The sequence below is a fragment of the Balaenoptera physalus genome, assembly GCF_965194825.1.
Source record: "Balaenoptera physalus genome assembly, chromosome: 7".
NCBI classification, from domain to species: domain Eukaryota; kingdom Metazoa; phylum Chordata; class Mammalia; order Artiodactyla; family Balaenopteridae; genus Balaenoptera; species Balaenoptera physalus.
The window spans coordinates 115,916,929-115,936,714 of record NC_138886.1 but is presented as its reverse complement, the minus strand read 5'-3'; the positions used below and the strand labels follow the sequence as shown (position 1 = coordinate 115,936,714).

Genomic DNA, 19,786 nt, shown 5'->3' with positions numbered 1-19,786 from the left:
AACAGAAAAAAACCCCAAAGCTGAAAATACCCTCCGAATGCAATAAAATTTCTGAATGCAGCTAAGAGAATTAGCTAGAAGTAGAGCAGGCTGGCGGAGGTGATGGCCTTGCTCCCTTCCCGGCAGGCACAGCGCGGGGTGGGGATGCCAGGTCCCTGCTTCCCGGTGGCAGCAGTGGCCACCGTCCCTCAACCAGTAACTCCAGCCTGGAGTTCCACACCTGCCACGCTCATCAGGCTTCAAGTGAACTGCCCTTGACAAATGCCGAGTAATTCAGTTCTTTATTATAAAAATCTCAGAAACGTCAGCCTTAACTGGAAACCAACCTGCTACGATGGGGCCAAAGGCAATCCTGAAACCTAAACTCCCTTTAAATGAGGAAATAATGCTAACCCCACCCAGAACTTACTTCCTAGCCTTCACGTGCAGAAGACAGTCTGCATCCTTAGGAAACACGGGACTATTCCTAGAACTCTAAACATCTGCATCTACTACATTCAAGTCCACTGAAGAAAACAAAAGGATGAGAAAAACAGGAATAGAACAGAAAGAAAATGCACTTCACTTTCTACTAGGATAGGTAGTCAAAGGTTGCTTCAAATTAAATACATTCAATTGTAATGCTAGCCCGTATTCACACTAAGTATGATCTCTCTGCAGGCCCGGATGCAGCCCTGACTGTGACCCACAGCAGTGGACGCTCAGCCCTCAGTCGCCCCGCCCAGGTGGGCACAGGTGGGCACAGGCGGCCGAGGCTGAAGTGTCCTTTCCCTTTAAGCTTATCTTCGCCGCATGTCACAGTTTCTAAAGGTCCAGGCCCACAGAGTTCTTTGAGGGATTAAAGCAGGAGGGAAAAGGGGGGAAGCCCACATCCGTCCCTGAAGAGAAGGTCAGCCCACCTCCCAGGGTGTCCAGTCTCCCGCCCAAGCCCAGTCAGTGCTCTCCGGTCTGAACACAGCCCTCTGTGACCTGGGACAGGGCGCTCAGATACTGCCAGCTCAGGGCCACCAGGAGCATGACAAACGACAGGGAAATGGGTGAGTAGTGGCTCCGAGAGATGAGCTGACAGTTGGGAAGATTCTGTGTCCTGATCGTGGAGATGATCTGCCTTGTTTTAGCAGAACATGGGTCGGAGTTGGGGATTCTGTGATAAATCTGTGGAAGGAAGAGAAGAAAACAGTAAGTCCTGGGAACTTTATAAACATCTGTGTTCACTTCTTACTACAACCTGAAACAGCTAGGCATTTTATGCCCATTTTACCAATGAGAAAAACTGAGGCTCAGAGAACACAAAAGTAATAACCCAAAGTCACTCCACTGGTAAGGCAGGATGTCAGCGGGGCCTGTGTGATCCCACGGGCCATCCCGGAGCAGCAGGGTGGCCCCCGAGAGCCCCACCCTCGGAACCTCGCAGAGCCACTGACGTCCATGTTGCTTGCTGAGGCTACAGCAGAGCCACACGGAGGAGGGAAACACACTGCACAGACCGGGCATGGGCACTCGGGAGAACGAGATGGGCTCGGAGGTGTGCGTGGCAGGCGAGAACAAAGCAGGGCCCCCGAGAGTCGCCCCGGAGGCCTCCCCGTCCCCGCACACCCTCCCCTCCCAAAGCTCCAGAATCCCTGCTGAACCCAGGCCTCCTCCCCACACCTGCAAACGCTGCTCCTGCTTAGGTTAGGCCCTCGCATCGGAGCTTTACCAGCCTCCAAATCGAGCTCCTGCCTCTGTGCTTGAACCCTAAAATCCACGCATCTGCCCCACCACGCGTCACCAAAGAGACCTACAAGCCCCTCTGCGTGGCAGCCTCGCGGGCTCCCTACCCCCGGCCGGGCGAGGCCTGAGCTCCCGGGCGTGCCCCCGGCCCTGCCCAGGCCCCCGCGCACGCCACTAACAGCTGCCTGTGACCGTCTTCCATGTGCGACGCTGCCGCTTCCGTTCCCTCCCCGCTCACACCGTTCCCGCTGCCCCCGGGAACGCTCCTCCCACGTGCCGTCGCCGGGCGGAGTCCCACCTCCACCCAAGTCTCGGCCTAGGCAGCTGTCTTCTACGGCACCGGGCCCGCATGCCCAGGTCGGGCCGAGGGCCCCCTCGGGTATATACTACCCCCGTCGCCCACGCCGGGCCACCATCTGCACGTCTCCCTAAATAGACCAAAGGCCTGAAGGCACCGCGGCTTCCTTGCCTTTCCATCTCCAGCCCAGCCCTGCGCCCAGCACACAGCAGGCCCTCGATCAACGTTTCCTGCCTCAAACCAACCGACCCAGAGGTCACTAACGAGGGAAGCGACAGGGACCTGAGCCCAGATGGAGGCAAAGCGGATGAAGAGGACGGAGCAGGCATTTATAAAATTATTATCTTCAATTTTCCATTACACAATGGGTATGTTTTTCCCACAAACGTTGTCTTATATTCTTGCCCCCCTCACCCTAAAAAGCACAGCTACAATTTAATGTAGCGAGGAAATAAAAGAACACGCTGACAGGAATACGCCAATGACATCTAACATCTAACACGATGAAGCACAGCTACAGAGAGAAGACCACATGGGGATGAAACTATAATTTCTTCTCAAAAATTTTAGATGATGGAATTATGCTTATAAAAATAGGCAAAACAAAAATAAAGAAATCAGGGCTTCCCTGGTGGCAAAGTGGTTGAGAATCTGCCTGCCAATGCAGGGGACACGGGTTCGAGCCCTGGTCTGGGAAGATCCCACATGCCGCAGAGCAACTGGGCCCGTGAGCCACAATTACTGAGCCTGCGCGTCTGGGAGCCTGTGCTCCGCAACAAGAGAGGCCGCGATAGTGAGAGGCCCGCGCACCGCGATTAAGAGTGGCCCCCGCTCGCTGCAACTAGAGAAAGCCCTCGCACAGAAACGAAGACCCAACACAGCCAAAAAATAAAAAAAAAAATAAAAAAAATAAAAAGTAAAAATTCCCTTACATTATTCCCCCTCACTTTATCCTTATAAGCCTATACATATAAACGTACAAACCGTCACATATTAATACATATATTAATGTAATAATGATATACTGGTGTAGTTCCTTTTATACCTCTTGCTACGCCCATATAAGCCTCTATACAAACACAAAATGTCATAAAGATGTATTATATATATGTACTATATATGATTATATATAATGTACCACTATATATGATTCTATATTATCCATATCAAATTATACACACAATTTTATTTAAAAATTAGGTTACAAACATATTGTTCTATAATTTGACTTCCTTCGCTCACACAATTTTTTATGGACATTTTTTAATGCTAGAACCCACAAAATAATGTCATTCTTTTTTTAAACACAAGCTGCATAGTATGAATGTACTACAATTTAATCAATTCACTCCCAACGAGGCATGAGGACAAAATGCTCCAATAAGCATTGCTGCACATTTTCTGGTTATGTTTTGTAGGTAAAGTTCCAGAAGTGCTCGGTCAGAGGGTAATGCACACAAAATTGTGACAAGTATGAAAGCATAACGAGAACAGCCCGGACGTGGCGATCCTGGAGGTGGGTTAGGGAGAACAGCCTCCAGATTTACCTGGATTCCACGATTAGGTGAAAGGTAATGTCATCAGACAACAAAAAGAAGTTAATGACCAAGGCCTGAGCTGGAGCCATCAGGTCAGGCGTGAGGAGCACGTGGTGGGGGAAGAAGGAAGCCACGGCAGCAGATGAGGCAGCCGGAGAGCCCTTACGTGGTGAGAAAACACGAAAATCAAGAACGAACCCCAGCAAACACCAGCACCAGGAGCCAGAGGACAAAGGAGCGGGCAGAGGGGTTAAGAGATTGAACTGGGGTCAAGTGTCACAGAAGCCAAAAAAGGAAAGGGCTTCAAGGAGAGAGACCCACAGTGTCAAATGATACAGTGGGATCTGTGAAGAGTAAAGAAAGTGCTCGTGAGATTTGTGCGCTAGGAGGGGTCATCAAATCACTTCGGTAAGAAAAGTTCTAATGACAAAGGTAGGAAACAAAAGTTACAATGAAGTAGGCTGAGAAAAAAAAAAAGGGAATCAATACCATTAAGAACACCTGCCCTGGGATTTCCCTGGTGGTGCAGTGGTTAAGACTCAGCGCTCACAATGCAGGGGGCCCAGGTTCAGTACCTGGTCCAGGAACTAGATCCCACGTGCATGCCACAACTAAGAGTTCGCATGCCACAACTAAGGGGCCCTTGAGCCCAATTAAGGAGCCCACCTGCCGCAACTAAGACCCAACGCAACCAATTAAATAAATAAATAAATATTAAAAAAAAGAAGAACACCTGCCCTTTCAAGAAACTTAGCTGTGAAGGAAAGGAGAGGGAGCGGGGAGGCAGAGAGAGCTGAAGCCCAGGAGGAGTTAGGATGTGCCTGCTGTCTGCAGGGACTGACCTGAGCACAGATATACACCGAGAGGCAGGGGCGGGGGAGAAAGGCGGAGGAGCTCAGGCAAGAGGGCAGGAGGGAAAGAGTGCTTAGATGGGGGTCAGGACACAGACAAAAGTGCAGCGAGTCCAGACATCCAATCCCAAGTTCACAGCATCCAATCCTGAGTTCACAGCATCCAATTCCGCACTTGCTCACAGGGTTAAATGCACAGTTGGCTGAGAACGAGGTGGGGAGCTAGAGCTGTGCTCTTCAAACTGTGTTCACAGGCGCCACCTGGGCATCCTGCTATGGGCACATTCTGACTCAAGGACTGAAACGCTCACACGCCGGCAGGGGACACAGAAGCCGGGCGGAGGACCACACTCTGAGTCACAAGGACCCACAGGGACTGAGAGTACGGCGCCGTTCTAGACCGACCACAGCCAAAAGGGAAGCTCCACCCGCTTGAAAAAGTTGGCTCTTGCCAAGGAATCATCTTCGGCAGAGAAGGAAATCAAAGTTTCTGGCTGTTTGCCTGAGCATTTGTTTCTGTCCCAGAATAGCTGGTTGAGCTTCTCACCAGCTGCCAGGTAGCCAGACTGGTTTCCAGCTGAGGCTGCGCCAGAGGATGAGGGCCTGAGGAGCAGCTCCCCCTGCTCAGAGGATCCGGCCTTTGCTCCACCTCGTCCTTTACACCTTAGAGTTGCAAGAGGAGAACTCTGAAGTCCCCTGCAGGTGCGTTACTGCTACAACCAGGGACCTGAGGGGTAAATGTCTTCCCGTCTCACTGCAAAGGACAGACATGCTCAGTGAGGAGACACAGGAGTAGAGTTAACCTCTGGCCACCAGCAAAATGCCTGACAACCTGGGGACTTCATACAAAAAGCCTTCATTTGAAATTGTATTGACAAAATGTCCTTGGGCTCCCCTGGTGGCGCAGTGGTTAACAATCCGCCTGCCAATGCAAGGGACACGGGTTCGAGCCCTGGTCCGGGAAGATCCCACATGCCACGGAGCAACTAAGCCTGTGCGCCACAACTACTGAGCCTGCGCTCTAGAGCCCGAGAGCCACAACTACTGAAGCCTGTGCTCCACAACAAGAGAAGCTACCACGAGAAGCCCGCGCACTGCAACGAAGAGTAGCCCCCGCTCACCGCAACTAGAGAAAGCCCACGCGCAGCAACGAAGACCCAATGCAGCCAAAAAAAAAAAAAAAAGTCTTTAAGGCTGATATTAAAACCATTATCACTTTCTATTACTTGAGACTTAGAAATTTTCAGTTTTTTGAGTCAAATCAACTTATTAGTATTTCCTCCAAAATACCCTGAGTTCCACTAGAGTAGCTTTATATACTTTAAAAAAAATATATTCATTTATTTATTTGGCTGCGCCGGGTCTTAGTTGCGGCGTGTGGGATCTTCGTTGCCACGTGTGGGATCTTCGCTGCGGCATGCAGGATCTTTTGGTTGCGGCATGCGTGTGGGATCTAGTTCCCTGACCAGGGATCGAACCCGGGCCCCCTGGATTGGGACCGTGGAGTCTTAACCACTGGACCACCAGGGAAGTCCCTAGAGTAATTTTAAACAAAATAATTCATGCCCTAGATCAGAGGTCAGCAAACTTTTCCTTAAAGGTCCAAGAAAGTATTTTCAGCTTTGTGGGCCCCCTCTGTTACAGCCACTCAGCTCTGCTGCTGTAGAGCCCTGAGAAGCCACGGACAATATGGAAACAAATGGGCATGGCTATGTCCTAATAAAAAGGCATTTACAAAATCAGGGGGTCAGCCAGCCCTGCCCTAAATCAAACTGTGAATCACAACTGTAGTCTGCCCAGCCCTGCCCTAAATCAAACTGTGAATCACAACTAGGATTTAATTCCAGTAGTGAAGGAAAATACCTAATAAAGTCTGAAGTTTAATATAGTAATGGAACTGCCTACCACAGTTTTTAAAACATTGTTTTCTAAAATCAGTGATCAGAATAAAACTGCAAAACTAAAATTGCTCTGAACTACAAACCATATAGAATGTTTCTAATTTACATAAAATGGAGAAACAGTGCCTAAAAAAAAGGCACTATTCTGTTTAGAAAGGGTAATTCAAGCCCTTAGAATCGTGGTGAACAGTGTAGGCTCTGAAGTCAGCCAGACCTGGGTCCAAACTCTGGCCCCAGCCATGGGGTTAGGGCCTCAAACTTCCCTGACATTAATAGTATCCACCTATTTGGCTGCTATGCCAAGCACAGAGTATGCCCCAAATAAGTGCTGGCTAAACAGTGAACCCCAATTTCCCGAGTCTTGTCAGTAGCAGTTTTTTGGTCAATGGCTGAACATATTCATCTAGTCAGTAAAAGAAGTTTAGGATTTTTAAAAAAATCTGATTTTTCTCTTACACCTTCTATAGGTGCCTCAGGCAGAAATGCTGAGGTGCAAAACTTGGCAGGTGCAAGACAGGGAGGAAACACAAGGAGAAGGTGCAATATGCGATGGAAATCAGAGGAAAGAGTTGTTCTGTAGAATTCTGTTCAGGTGAAACTGCTGTTACAAATCTCGTCCCTGTCAAAGCATAACCCGGGGTCTGGAGGCATCAGAAAACCAGGGGCAGCAGTGACCCGTGGGAGGGGGAGCCTGTGTTTTCATCTACTTCTGCAGGATTTCAATCTTCAGTAAGAACCAACCTAAGGCTCTCGGGTGTCTACGCACCAGACGGCAGGAGCCACTCACACCCCAGCGTGACAACCAAAAATGTCTCCACACATTGCCAAGTGCCCCCCAGGGGAGGGGGAAGCCAAGTCACCTCCATCTGAGAAGCCCTGCTCCAGGGCCTGGCGAGTAGAGTTCTAGCCTCTAAGAAAAAGTTCTTTTGAACCGAGTCATGTATTACACCCTCCAGAGTTGGAGATTGGACTAGAACAAGTACGTTCTGTTTTACAGGATGGTTTGGGCATCTGAAATGAGATCTGCATTAGAAAATTTAGAAATAGTCGCAGCTTGATGGTTTTCCTTTGCTAAATTCCCTATGATGGTTTCTCAATTGAGGTCCCTGCCACAGTGGAAAGTACTGGACCGGGTGTCGGGAGTGCGGCCTGGGGTCCCGGATCCACTCAGTCAGACGCTGCGTCAGCAGCCAGAGCCTCGGCTTCACACGCCTCAGCCGTGAGACAAGAAGCCTGGCTGGCCTCTAACTTCATCTTCCAGCTCAGAAAATGTGATTCTCCTGGGAGCGCCATCCTAAGGCCTGGCTTCCTCTATCCCCTCTGACCAGGGTACCGGGCAGCGCCCAACAGTCGGCTCTCTGTGCCTATTCTTCCAAATAAAGGACACCAACCCGTCCAACACCAAGGCCGTAACACTGTGAGCTGTTAAGATCATCTAATATCCAAATATGAAACGTTTAAAGAGTGATATTATTAAATGAAAGCCCACCTCTTCCATGTACTGGTGTATTATAGCTTTTACAGCTGGCATGTTGGTGGCATCCATCATCAGGGTGACTGCTTGCCCTTTTCGTATCTTCACCACCCCTTTGAATACCTGCTGATTATTGTAACAGGCAGCCAAAGTGGCAATGGCCATGACCTACAGATAATGAGAGAGAGAGAAAACACTAATTCATCTCATTTCATGAAACGAAGTGAGAAATTGCACTGTAAGCGATCATCATGAGAAGGGAAGAGAACCTTCGGGAGAAAGTGCCAAAGGGCTAAGATGCAACTAACCAAGAGAAAATACCCATAAACAAAGCATGTCAAGACTTCTCCCTTTCCCACGTTTCCCTTTCTCAGCAAAACACAGAATCAAGTGCCCTTTGCAGTCTTGAATAATTCTATAGTTTAGTCACGATATTTCCTTTTTATTTGGAAAAAACAAACACAAGCCAATGTAACATTTTCCATGCTGGGGCAATGGGTTATTAGATCTGAAAAATAGATAATCCAAAAAAATATCTGGAAAGTTTTTTCTATTTTTTTTCTCCCTATTTTTCCTACAATGAACATAATCATTATACATTAAAAAAAAAAAGTAGCACGGGGGTGGCAGGGGACAAAAGAAAAGGGGGCCGTGTAGTTTCCGATGCTCAAAGGTAAATTATTTCTAGGACAGATGGAAACATAAGTCTGGCATAAAGAGTTTAGTTCCATCAACTGGACAGATTGGTCATTGGAACAAGACGAAACCAAGTTTCCAAATCAGTTAAATCTTATAACTTTCTTCATTTTATTTGAGTTAAAACAGAAATAACTGGTAAAGGCATTTAAAAAGTGTAAGCTCCTAGGTCCACAGGATCAGGTTCTGTTATCCCAAGATCTGGGAAAAGGACAGCCAAAATTAGGTGCTTAAATAAGACTTTTTAGTAACAGCTTCACCTGTGTTTCACCCAGCACTCCTCATAAATCTGACTCAAAGCCCTAGATTTAACTGTGAGGATAAGCATCAAACTAACTCGTTTAGGAAAAAAAGGGTTCTAGAAGGTTCTGGAAAGAAGCAGGCGTAACCTCAAGGTTGACCTGAGTGTGATGGCCATAGGGCAGAGGGGAGGTGTTGTGAACGTGCCTGCCCCTGGCAGAAGAAAATACACTAGAGTCATTTTCTTAAGGAACCACATTCCTGAATACACAGACCAAAACAGCACACACATTCTAGGCATGCCACCCCCAGCACAGCACCCCGACCCCTCGGCCTCCCCGATCCACACCTGTGGAATAGCACAGAAGTTGAATATGCTCTGGTTTCTAAGTCGTGAAAGGTAAGTGATGACGTCAGGGATGTGGTGCAGCGTGCTGGCTATGAGCTCATTCAGGCACTGCACGGCCAAGTCCACGTTCTCTGGCTTGGCAAAGTCACCCAGCTTGTTCACATACTTGCTCCAAGCCTAGGCAGATAAAAAGATGGAAAGACAAGTCAGCACATGCGCAGGGGAACAGTGTACAAGTCACATGAAAGGATCTTTGTGTGTAAGAACTATGATATACAAAGCCTTTCTTAGCTGCTGCCTCATCTTTCACCAAGACCAAGTCCGTTTTAACCTCTATGCAATGTCTATTATGACTACAATCAAGATCTAATCATAATCAAGAGTAAGTTAAGTATTTGGGCAAGTGTCCCTTTGGGACAATTAGTGCAGCATGTACTGAGCAATACTTTGATGACCTCAGGCCAAAGAGCCCTCCTGTTATTTGCAAGGCATTGGTCTATTCCTGAAAAAATAACCAGCTATAACAAAATCAGCTACAACGGCACTGCAAGCTAAACATTAAACATTCTCAAGACGGCCAAGGCCTCAAAATAATTAATGATTAACATTACATTCCCAGTTCTGATAAGAACACTGCTGAACAAGCGTATCTGGGGAAATGAGCTGAGTCTCTACTGTAAGAACATTCCCTCCTTGACCTTAGCGACCTGAAAATGAAATAACAGCCTCAACTCCAACAACAGAATTGGTCTGATGATCTTTAATAGTATTTAGAGGATTCTCTGAAGCTAGCAAATAATTTACTTTTATCCTTGGGTATTCTTTATACACTCCCCAAAATAAATGACTAGGCCTAAAAGGACTAAGAGATTCTATGGAAAGTCACATTTGTTATCCATTCTTAATTTGCACCTAAACCCACTCAGACTGCTGGTACTAGATCGTCCTGCAGAACCTGGAGAAAAACGTTAATGAGCGCCTACGTATCCATCCACCAGCTTCAACAGTTACTGACACTTGGCCAATCTTGTTCCAGCTATACGGCCCCAGCCCCAAAATTATTTTAAATTAAAGCCCTAATATATCATTTTATCCACAAATACTTCACTATTAATATCTAAAAGACTAGGAACCTTTCTTGTACATATATCTTATCACAACTAAAAGTTAATGATAAATATTTAATACAAATTATCCAATTAGCAGTCGTATTAGCCCACTGTCTAATTTTTTTTTCCACTTGGTTTCTTCCAGTAAGTACCTAAACAAGATTCAAATGTTGCATCTGGTTGATGTCACACAGGTCTCGCTGCTCAGTTTTTATTTCACCCCTCAATGTGGGCCCAATCCTGGAAGAGAATCCTGACTGGTCTGTGTCCACGTCCAGTTCAAGGGGGCCAATGCACTCCAGCTCCTCCAGGCTTTCCCATGGCCCCCGTGGACTCGCCCACAGCCAGAGAAGGAACACCCATTCCTGTTTCACCTGCCCTTCTCAAAGGGGTCCATCCCACAGTCTACTCCTGCTCTCAGGTCTGAGACACCCTGTAGCCACCTTGGCTTCGTCCTGCACAGGTTTTGCAGGTTTTGTTTTCGGAGCTGGTGTTTTGTCTGCACCCATTTGTGTTTTGGAGTTCCTGGGGATGCTTTGTCACTTGTGCTTCTGGACATGCTATCCATTGTTTTGGGTACATCTGTTTCAGTTTTTTGGTTGAGTTTTTTTCTTTTTTTTGGTGAGAATCTGGGAAAATCCAAATACTATGATGCTGCCACCATCACAGTTTTGCAAAATCCAAAATTCCAGCTAATAAATGCAGGAAGGATGACAGAATTAAGATAGCACTATTTAGCACCTCCACTGATAATGGATCTAGGCAGTGACCACCAAGGAGGAGAAAAAGAACCCGTAACGTATACGGAAAAGAAAAGTAAGTTATCATTAGATTTTCAGCAGCCAGTCTTAAAGCAGGAGAACATGGAGTAACACATTTAAGAAACTCGAAAATGTGAGCTAAAAACTTTAAATCCAGAAAAAGTGACCTTGAAGCATAAAGGACAAACTATTACCAACACGTATGAACATAGGGAAGTATTGTTCTTTTTCTTCTTCAAAATTCATAAATATTAATGGACCACCCTGGTGGTGCAGTGGTTAAGAATCCACCTGCCAATGCAGGCAACATGGGTTCAAGCCCTAGTCCGAGAAGATCCCACATGCCACGGAGCAACTAAGCCCGTGCGCCACAACTACTGAGCCTGCGCTCTAGAGCCCGCGAGCCACAGCTTTCTCTAGTTGCAGTGAGTGGAGGCTACTCTTCGTTGCGGTGTGTGGGCTTCTCGTTGCGGTGGCTTCTCTTGTTGTGGAGCACAGGCTCTAGGCGTGCAGGCTTCAGTAGTTGTGGCATGTGGGCTCAGTAGTTGTGCTCGGTAAATATTTTAGATTTAAAACTAAATACATACGACGACCACTCCAAGAGCAATGACCGCCCCGAGTGCCCAAGTGTGCTCTGGAGGCACCACTTCCCATTAACAGAAAGCTCAGGCTTCTTCAAGGGCTGGGTGAGCCCAAATCCCAGTCAAAAAATGTACAAAATGAGCTTGGAACATCTTGACATACCAAATGGCAAGGCAGCTATCAAAGACTATTAGGGTCCCATCAAGGGGACTCAGGAGCCACTTGAACCTCCTTCTACAACTCTTAGTAGATGGAGCTAGAATTTTCTAAGAGAAACGGTATCATGAGTTCATACTGATATTTCCAATCCAGTTTAGGATCTCTGTCGTTTTTGCTTAACTTCAGTGTTTTCTATCTTTTCAACTTTTATTTTAGACTGAAAATCTTGCTTCCTAATGATATGAACAAAATTATCTATTTTCTTTATGCTGTAAAGTTTCTATAATAGTTTCAATATTATTATTCACAACATAATCACTGAAAACTTTCCTTTCTGGTTCACCCTTCCATTTGAACTACACATACTGCTACGCACCTTGCTTTTTTCACTTAGTAATATAACCTGGAGCTCACTCCACAGTCCGATCGCTCCTTTGGTGCTCCACCGCGTGGACAGACCACGGTTCATTCACTCCGTCCTGTACGGACGGACATGGGAGTCGTTTATAAACCGTAACTACTACAACAATGGCTGCGGTCAGTAGCCTCCCACAGCTGTCACTGGCCAAGCTTACGCTCACCGCCCACATGGGAGGACCCACTTCCCCAGCGTGGCTCACGGCTTAGCAAACTTCCAACATTTTGCCAATCTGATGCAGGAAATGGTACCTCAGGATCGTTTTTTGTTGCTGTTAAGCTGCTTGAACTGACATCTACTAAGCACTCTGTGCTAGAAGTTTTTCTCATTTTACTCACACCACTGCCTGGTGGTATAAACTATTCTATCGTATAGAAGAGTGGGGAGTGAAGCACGGGCAGGGATGCAGAGCCTCGTCTGAAAGGCGGTGTGGTTTCCTGGACAGGCACCGGGCTGCGACCCAGGAGACAGACGCCTCCCTTCTGGGAGTCCTGAGACGAGCCCCTTCCCTTCTCTGAGCCTTGGTGTCAAAGGCGGGGTTGTCAAGAGCTGTTTCTCGACCTCGACCTCGCTGCACACCACAGTCACCTGGGAGGCTTGAAAGCCCGTGGTGTCTGAGGTCAGGGGAGGGTTAATGTGAATCTCACCTGTCAGGAGCAAGGCTGATCACCTTCCCAGATGCTTAAGCGTCATTTGCATCTTTCTTTTTGTGAACTACCTGTTCTTATCCCTTTACCCATTTTCTCTGTGCAGTTGGTCTTTTACTTAACTTTTGGCAGTTCTTTTAATATTAGGAATATTAACTCTTTATCTGCAGTATAAATTCCAAATATTTTTTTCCACCTTCTCACCTGCCTTTTTTCACCTTAAAAGCACTTGGTTCTAGGAAACCATTTTTTTTTTAAATAAATAAATAAATTTATTTATTTATTTTTGGCTGCATTGGGTCTTCATTGTTGTGCGCGGGCTTTCTCTAGTTGCGGCCAGCGGGGGCTACTCTTGGTTGCGGTGCGTGGGCTTCTCATTGCGGTGGCTTCTCTTGTTGCGGAGCACGGGCTCTAAAGCGCAGGCTCAGTAGTTGTGGCGCACGGGCTTAGTTGCTCCGCGGCATGTGGGGTCTTCCCAGACCAGGGCTCGAACCCGTGTCCCCTGCACTGGCAGGCGGATTCTTAACCACTGCGTCACCAGGGAAGTCCCTAGGATATCATTTTATGGATTAAAACAAAAGGTAAATGCTGGAGTAAAATCAGGAGATAGTCATAAGATTTCCTAGCTTTCCTTCTGAATAAAATCAATGTCAGGGGCTTCCCTGGGGGCGCAGTGGTTGAGAATCTGCCTGCCAATGCAGGGGACGTGGGCTTGAGCCCTGGTCTGGGAAGATCCCACATGCCGCGGAGCAGCTGGGCCCGTGAGCCACAACTACTGAGCCTGCGCGTCTGGAGCCTGTGCTCCGCAACAAGAGAGGCCACGATAGTGAGAGACCTGCGCACCGCGATGAAGAGTGGCCCCCGCTTGCCGCAACTAGAGAAAGCCCTCGCACAGAGACGAAGACCCAACACAGCCAAAAATAAATAAATAAATTAATTAATTTAAAAAAAAATCAATGTCAAAGCCCTTCCTTTCCCTGTCCATTTTAAATTAAGTCAAAGATCCACTCTTGTCTCTGATAATGAACATCTGTAGTGGGTGACCATCTGGTGCCCCTTCTTGCCACCGAGTCCTTCTTTCTTGGGGGAAATCCATTCTACATGTGTGGGCAGACATACTCCAGGTCTAGACTGAGTGCTCAACGCTCTGGCTACTAACTGATTAAGGGATGGGCATAGGAACCAAGCCTATGAGTGAGTCATGGGACGTTATACCCACCAGTGGACAAAGCCTGTCCAAGAGGAAAGGGGACAGAGCCTTATTACATAGTCTGAATCCCTGGATGCAGCCCGTCCCCCTGAAGCAATCTAAATCCTAACCTAGTCTACACCGTCTCCTATGCTGTCTAAGGGAGCCTGATTTGTGTTTCTGTCACTTGCAACCAAAAGGGTTTAATGTTTTGTTGTCAGAGAGCATTCAAAATTATTTCTCCCCAAATCCCCTGAACCTATTACCTCTTGAGGCCAAAACTCTCTTCCTTCTCGCTGGTCTTCCAGATAATCACGGATGATGTTTGTTTTCTGCAGAAACAGGCCCATAGAGTTGGCAAGCTCTGTGTCTTCACCAATTAAGGGATCTTCTAACTCTGAGGCCGAGAACAGACGAGAAAGGCCAATTCCCACCAGCCCAGCAACATAGTGACAGTACTGTAAAAGATGATTTTTAAAGTACTTTAATAATGAAACTTTTACTAAAACAGAAATGCCAGAGATCATTAGCTACAAAAAACCAGGTTCCAAAAAGAATGTAAAAGATCTCATTTTGCTTAAAAAAACCACATTATACACCATGTACATGTAAGGAGTAAAAAAACATTCCAAGAAGGATATGCACAAAAGACTTAACAAAAGTGATCTCTGGCTCATGTGATGTTTCTTTTTATTTTATTTTTTTTTTACTGTATTTTCTATATCTGTACAATGCACATGCACTGCTTCTAGAATAAAAGGTTATTGAAAAAATAAACTAGTACAGTAAACTTTTTGATATCCCAGATTGGGAGTGAACGCCATGAGGGAATAAGGAATATTATAACAGAAACTAGAATACTAAGCAGAATTTAATCTTGAAGACATTTTAAGATCTTGCAGTGTCTCAAAATCCTCATTATGTAAAAGAACATAGTGGTAGTACCTTGTTTTTTTACATAACAAGGATGTGTTTTATTTATTTATTTTTTAAATATACTTTCCTAAGTTATTCACTCTTTTTTTTTTTAATTTTTAATTAATTAATTTATTTAGGCTGCACTGGGTCTTAGTTGCGACACTCGGGATCTTCAGTTGCGGCATGCAGGATCTTTGGTTGCGGCATGCAGACTTCTTAGTTGCGGCATGCATGTGGGATCTAGCTCCCTGACCAGAGTTCGAACCCGGGTCCCCTGCAGTGGGAGCGTGGAGTCTTACCCACTGGACCACCAGGGAAGTACCCAAGGATGTGTTTTAAGCATGCTGCATATTCGGTCCTCACAAACATCTTCTGGGGCACATTCAATAATTATCACCATTGTGCAGATGCAGAAACTGAGGCACAGAGACGTCACTTAACTTGCACAAGATCACTCATCTGGTAAGTCAGAGGCCACGGATTCTCAGCCAAGCCGTATGGCTTCAGAGGCAGGGTTTAACAACTTTGCTAAAACTCTGCCTTTCTCTCAAATGAAATCTGAGTAAATGTAAATCTTAATTGTCAAAGAAGTTTTTTTCTATACAAGTGGTTTGTCAAAGCTGTCCTCCCCGGAGAAGAGTATTCCAAGACAACTCAATGGAATACTCTTTGTTTTTAAATTGAAATACAGTTGATTTACGATACTGTATTACTTAAAGCAATACGTTTATAAAATGAATGTCCATTAGACAACTTAAGAAGTGAAGAGGAGTTAAAGAAGGTACCCTCTGCAGCAGAGTTAGGCAAAGACCAGAGTAGAGAGTGTCTCTGGTTGAAAGTAATACAGGGCTTCCCTGGTGGCGCAGTGGTTAAGAATCCGCCTTCCAATGCAGGGGACAAGGGTTTGAGCCCTGGTCTGGAAAGATCCCACATGCTGCGGGGCAACTAAGCCCATGCGCCACAACTACTGAGCCTGCGTGCTACGGCTACTGAAGCTGCACACCTAGAGCCCGAGCTGTGCAACGAGAAGCCACCCCAATGAGAAGCCCGCGCACAACGAAGAGTAGCCCCCGCTCGCCACAACTAGAGAAAGCCCGCGTGCAGCAATGAAGACCCAACGCAGCCAAAAATAAATTAATTAATTATTTTAAAAAAGGAAAGTAATACAAAGTCACAGACTAATCAAGAGGTACGATGAAATGATAGAAAAAGCACTTGAAATATGTTCTAGGAGAGGAAGGATCTGGAAAGAGTAAAGATATGCTGAAATCAGAGAGAAAGCAGCTGTGGACAACAAATTTTTAAAAGACTCACTAGAAATTAATAAAAGCATTACATATTACATTGCAACACCCACATTGCTGTCCAAGGAAAAGTATATTTTATGTTAAGATAACAGTTCTTTGGGTAGAAATACTCCTAGAATGGAGGTATTCATTTTCCTCTAAAGTTGAAGGAAAAGAAAAATCTTTACAAGTATTCAGTTTTATCTGATCAGAACTTCTATTCAACAGCCTATAGTTAAGTTTCCTGAATAGATCTGCACAGCAGAAAAGGAAGTTACTGTGCTGATAACGAGCGCTGGTTCGTGGCCAGGAGTTTCAGCTTTAACTTTAAATTCATAAACCGATATTCTAGCAGCAGCCACACTCACGCCAACTTGTGGAGCATAAACCACCAGTTCCAAAGACGCTGTCATCAAGTTTTGAGTCGTGAACAATGAAGGGGCCAGACCTTGGAGCTACACTCACTCCATGAATATGCTGTAGCATCTCTTTCGGGATCCTAACCTAAACACTATTAGAGACACAAAATATGTACATAATTTAGACGTTTAAAATGTCTCTGCTTCCATTGAGGTGATGAGTAAGTCTCACAGAGGCCATTCCTATGGAAAATGGGCAAGACTCCCCCCCTCCTATCTTGTATTTTGAGTCAAGTTTAGTCCCTGTAGTCAATTACGTCACTTTGTCCAGAGAAGCACGCTCTCCCCAAACCCTGGCCAACGTCCTTCACAGCTGCTGGTCAGGGATAACCTCTGGTCAAATGAAAGCCAGTGTAATTTTATCTGCCACATCATCTGCTCTCACAGCCCTTTCCAGCTGCTCTGTCCCTAGAGGAAAACAAGCCCCCCAGGGGCTCCTGCAGTGTACCTCCACGTATGTGCATCTACAAGCACCGTAAAAAGAGGTAGGCGGATGTCAAGAAACCTGGAACCTCTCGCATCGTCTTATTTCTATGAAAAGATGACGGGGAAGGAGGAGTGGGTATTAGAAAGGCACTCACTCCTCAGCGTAATGCAACTATGATCCAAGTTAGTGCCTTGGGATCCTCGTGAACCGTTTTGTTTCCGAGGAAACAGACACAGAATATAATTTAACAGTCTGATACCTACTCCTAAGTAAATGGGGCCAAGGTGGCACTGAATTTAAAAGTAAGCTCGTGGGGACTCACTGGTGGTCCAGTGGCTAAGACTCTGCGCTCCCAATGCAGGGGGCTTGAGCTCGATCGCTGGTTGGGGAACTAGATCCCGCATGCCACAACTAAAGACCCAGCATGCCGCAAGTAAGACCCAGCACAGCCTAAATAAAGAAATGTTAAAAACAAAAAGAAACCCAAATTTCATTTAAAAAAAAGTAAGCTTGTGTTTCATAACTGGAAATGACTCAGAAACACACACGCGTGCTCAGTAAAGAAAAATAGAAGACACATTTTAAGATGTGAAAACTACTGATGTCTCTATATTACATGCAATAATTTGGTCATTAACCTCAAATTTCACAGCAAGTCAGAGACACTTTCATCAGCTTGATGTTTGCACCTCTGGGACGAGTTGTATCTGCTTTGGCCTAACTCAGTGGTCCCCAACCTTTCTGGCACCAGGGACCGGTTTCGTGGAAGACAGTTTTTCCACGGACAGAGTTGGGGGGGTGTGGGGGATGGCTCAGGCGGTAATGCGAGCGATGGAGAGCAGAAGATGAGGTTTCGCTCGCTCGCCCGCCGCTCACCTCCTGCTGTGCGGCCCGGTTCCTAACAGGCTGCGGACCGATACCGGTCCACGGCCCAGGGGTTGGGGACACCCCTGGCTTAACTTGACGATAAGCTCCCCAGAGCAAGGATTATTCCAGGTATGACTACACGTAAGCCCCTATTAAGTGTTTATGTGGAGACACTACAGCTGGGCTGTGAAACCCCCCCTTGTCCCTCGGCCCGAATGTCATGGTGAGCACTGCCAGTTCATCAGTGCCACTCACACCGACAACGCTCCACAGGGACACTAACCTTGTCCCACTCCCGTTCAGACGTCACACGCTTATCCAAAAACTCTGCCATCCCAAATCCCATCTTCCGGCAAATGTCAACAATCACTGTTTGGTACTTCTCAGCCAGATTTCGAAACTCCAGGGAGATCTGAAACGGAGGTCATAAAAAACAGAAAACATGAAATACGTTATTAAAACTGGGAACCAACAGGGTACCTACAGATCATAAAGCAAAGCAACAGCAGAACTCATTGGGGAAGACTCCCAAACGATCCAGCTGTACGTCTAACATCTAGGTTATGCTAGCTTTCCACATGTTGAGTAATAAGTTCGGCAAACTTCATAAACATTAAAATAGAAGGGTACAGAAATGGTAAAGTTTCTAGACTCAAAAGAAGATTCCGGGAATTCCCTGGCGGTCCAGGGGTTAGGACTCCGAGCTCTCACTGCTGAGGGCCCAGGTTCGATGCCTGGTCAGGGAACTAAGATCCCACAAGCCTCGGGGCACGGCCCAAAAAAAAAAAAACCGAAAAAAGAAGAAGATTCATAGTCTTATCATACGCTCATCTTCCCACCTAATGAGAAATGAGATACTTCAACATAAAACTGGACGTAAGTGTAATAAGCATTTCAGGAAGAATGGCTCATTTTCAGACAAGCCTCATGATAATGAAGATTCATTTGTGCAAACATGTCTTGGGCGCTTCCTATGCAACAAGCAGTGTTGTGGGCACTGGGACGCACAGCCGGGAGATGACCAGAAACTCCGCCCCCAGAGCCTATGTTCTAGCAAGGAGACCAAGGAGACCAGCCATCCACTGTCTATCCCCAGTTCCCGAATTCATGCCATGAAGCTACAGTGTCTCCCTACTATAAGGCTACACTTTTTAATTCCTTAAACAACTCAGTTCAGTTCAATCTGCGGCAGGCTATCCAACATTGTTTTTCATAGTCCAAGCTTTAATGTCGAAAAGTACTATTGATGTTTTTAAAAGTCACTGCTACTGTACAAGTATCTTGCTTAAGTTCCAAGAGGTTATCAAAATAAAATATACTGGGCTGGCCAAAAAGTTCGTTCGGGGTTTTCATCCCATCTTATGGAAAAACCAGAACGAACTTTTGGGCCAACCCAATAAAACACCATGAAACTTCTCAAATAATATGCCATCAACACACAATACTGAAAACAGTGAATAGACTTTGCTAAGCTTCCGAAGTATGAGAAGTACCTGGTCTATGTTTACAAAAAGGTTAGAAAAACTCCCTCAGGAAACACCTAAATTTAAGGACCTGAGGGAAACCCAGAGAGCTGCAAGGCACTGAAGGGGTTCAGAAGCCTAAGATCCTTTAGGATTATTCTGATGAACAACATCAACTGTTAAACCCTCAAATTCCATAAAACCAATCTGATCTCTCCAGAACTGTTCTCTACAGAACAGCTGTTCCAAGACAAAGCCAAAAGGTAATTCCCACGTGGACTGAAGCAAACGAACACCTCTACCAAAGGTCATTTGAATCCCTGAATCTCCGGAGGACCTGGTCTTTCAACAGATCCCAGGCTGCGTCAGTTCTATTTATAAGAGGGGAAAGGCCAGCCAGCTGGGGGAGGAGCAGCTTAGGCTTGAAAACAAAGGCTCCAAAATAAACACTTCACTGCTGGATGTGAACCAACTTCAACTC

The 19,786-nt window shown here is 46.1% G+C and overlaps 1 protein-coding gene across 4 annotated transcripts in view; it reads right to left on the bottom strand.

Moving 5' to 3' along the window:
• Nucleotides 1-262: 262 nt before the first annotated feature.
• Nucleotides 263-19,786, bottom strand: part of FDFT1 (farnesyl-diphosphate farnesyltransferase 1) — a 35,896-nt gene continuing 16,372 nt past the window's right edge. For 3 of the 4 annotated variants that reach the window (XM_082468942.1, XM_082468944.1, XM_082468941.1), the window contains 5 exons: nt 18,126-18,254; nt 14,192-14,383; nt 9,061-9,237; nt 7,791-7,943; nt 263-1,155 (listed from right to left, as the gene is read on the bottom strand). In XM_082468942.1, the coding sequence (XP_082325068.1) occupies nt 934-1,155; nt 7,791-7,943; nt 9,061-9,237; nt 14,192-14,383; nt 18,126-18,254 (873 nt within the window). In that variant the 3' untranslated portion in view covers nt 263-933. The remainder of the gene's footprint in view (nt 1,156-7,790; nt 7,944-9,060; nt 9,238-14,191; nt 14,384-18,125; nt 18,255-19,786) is intronic. The other variant, XM_082468943.1, reaches the window with a different exon arrangement.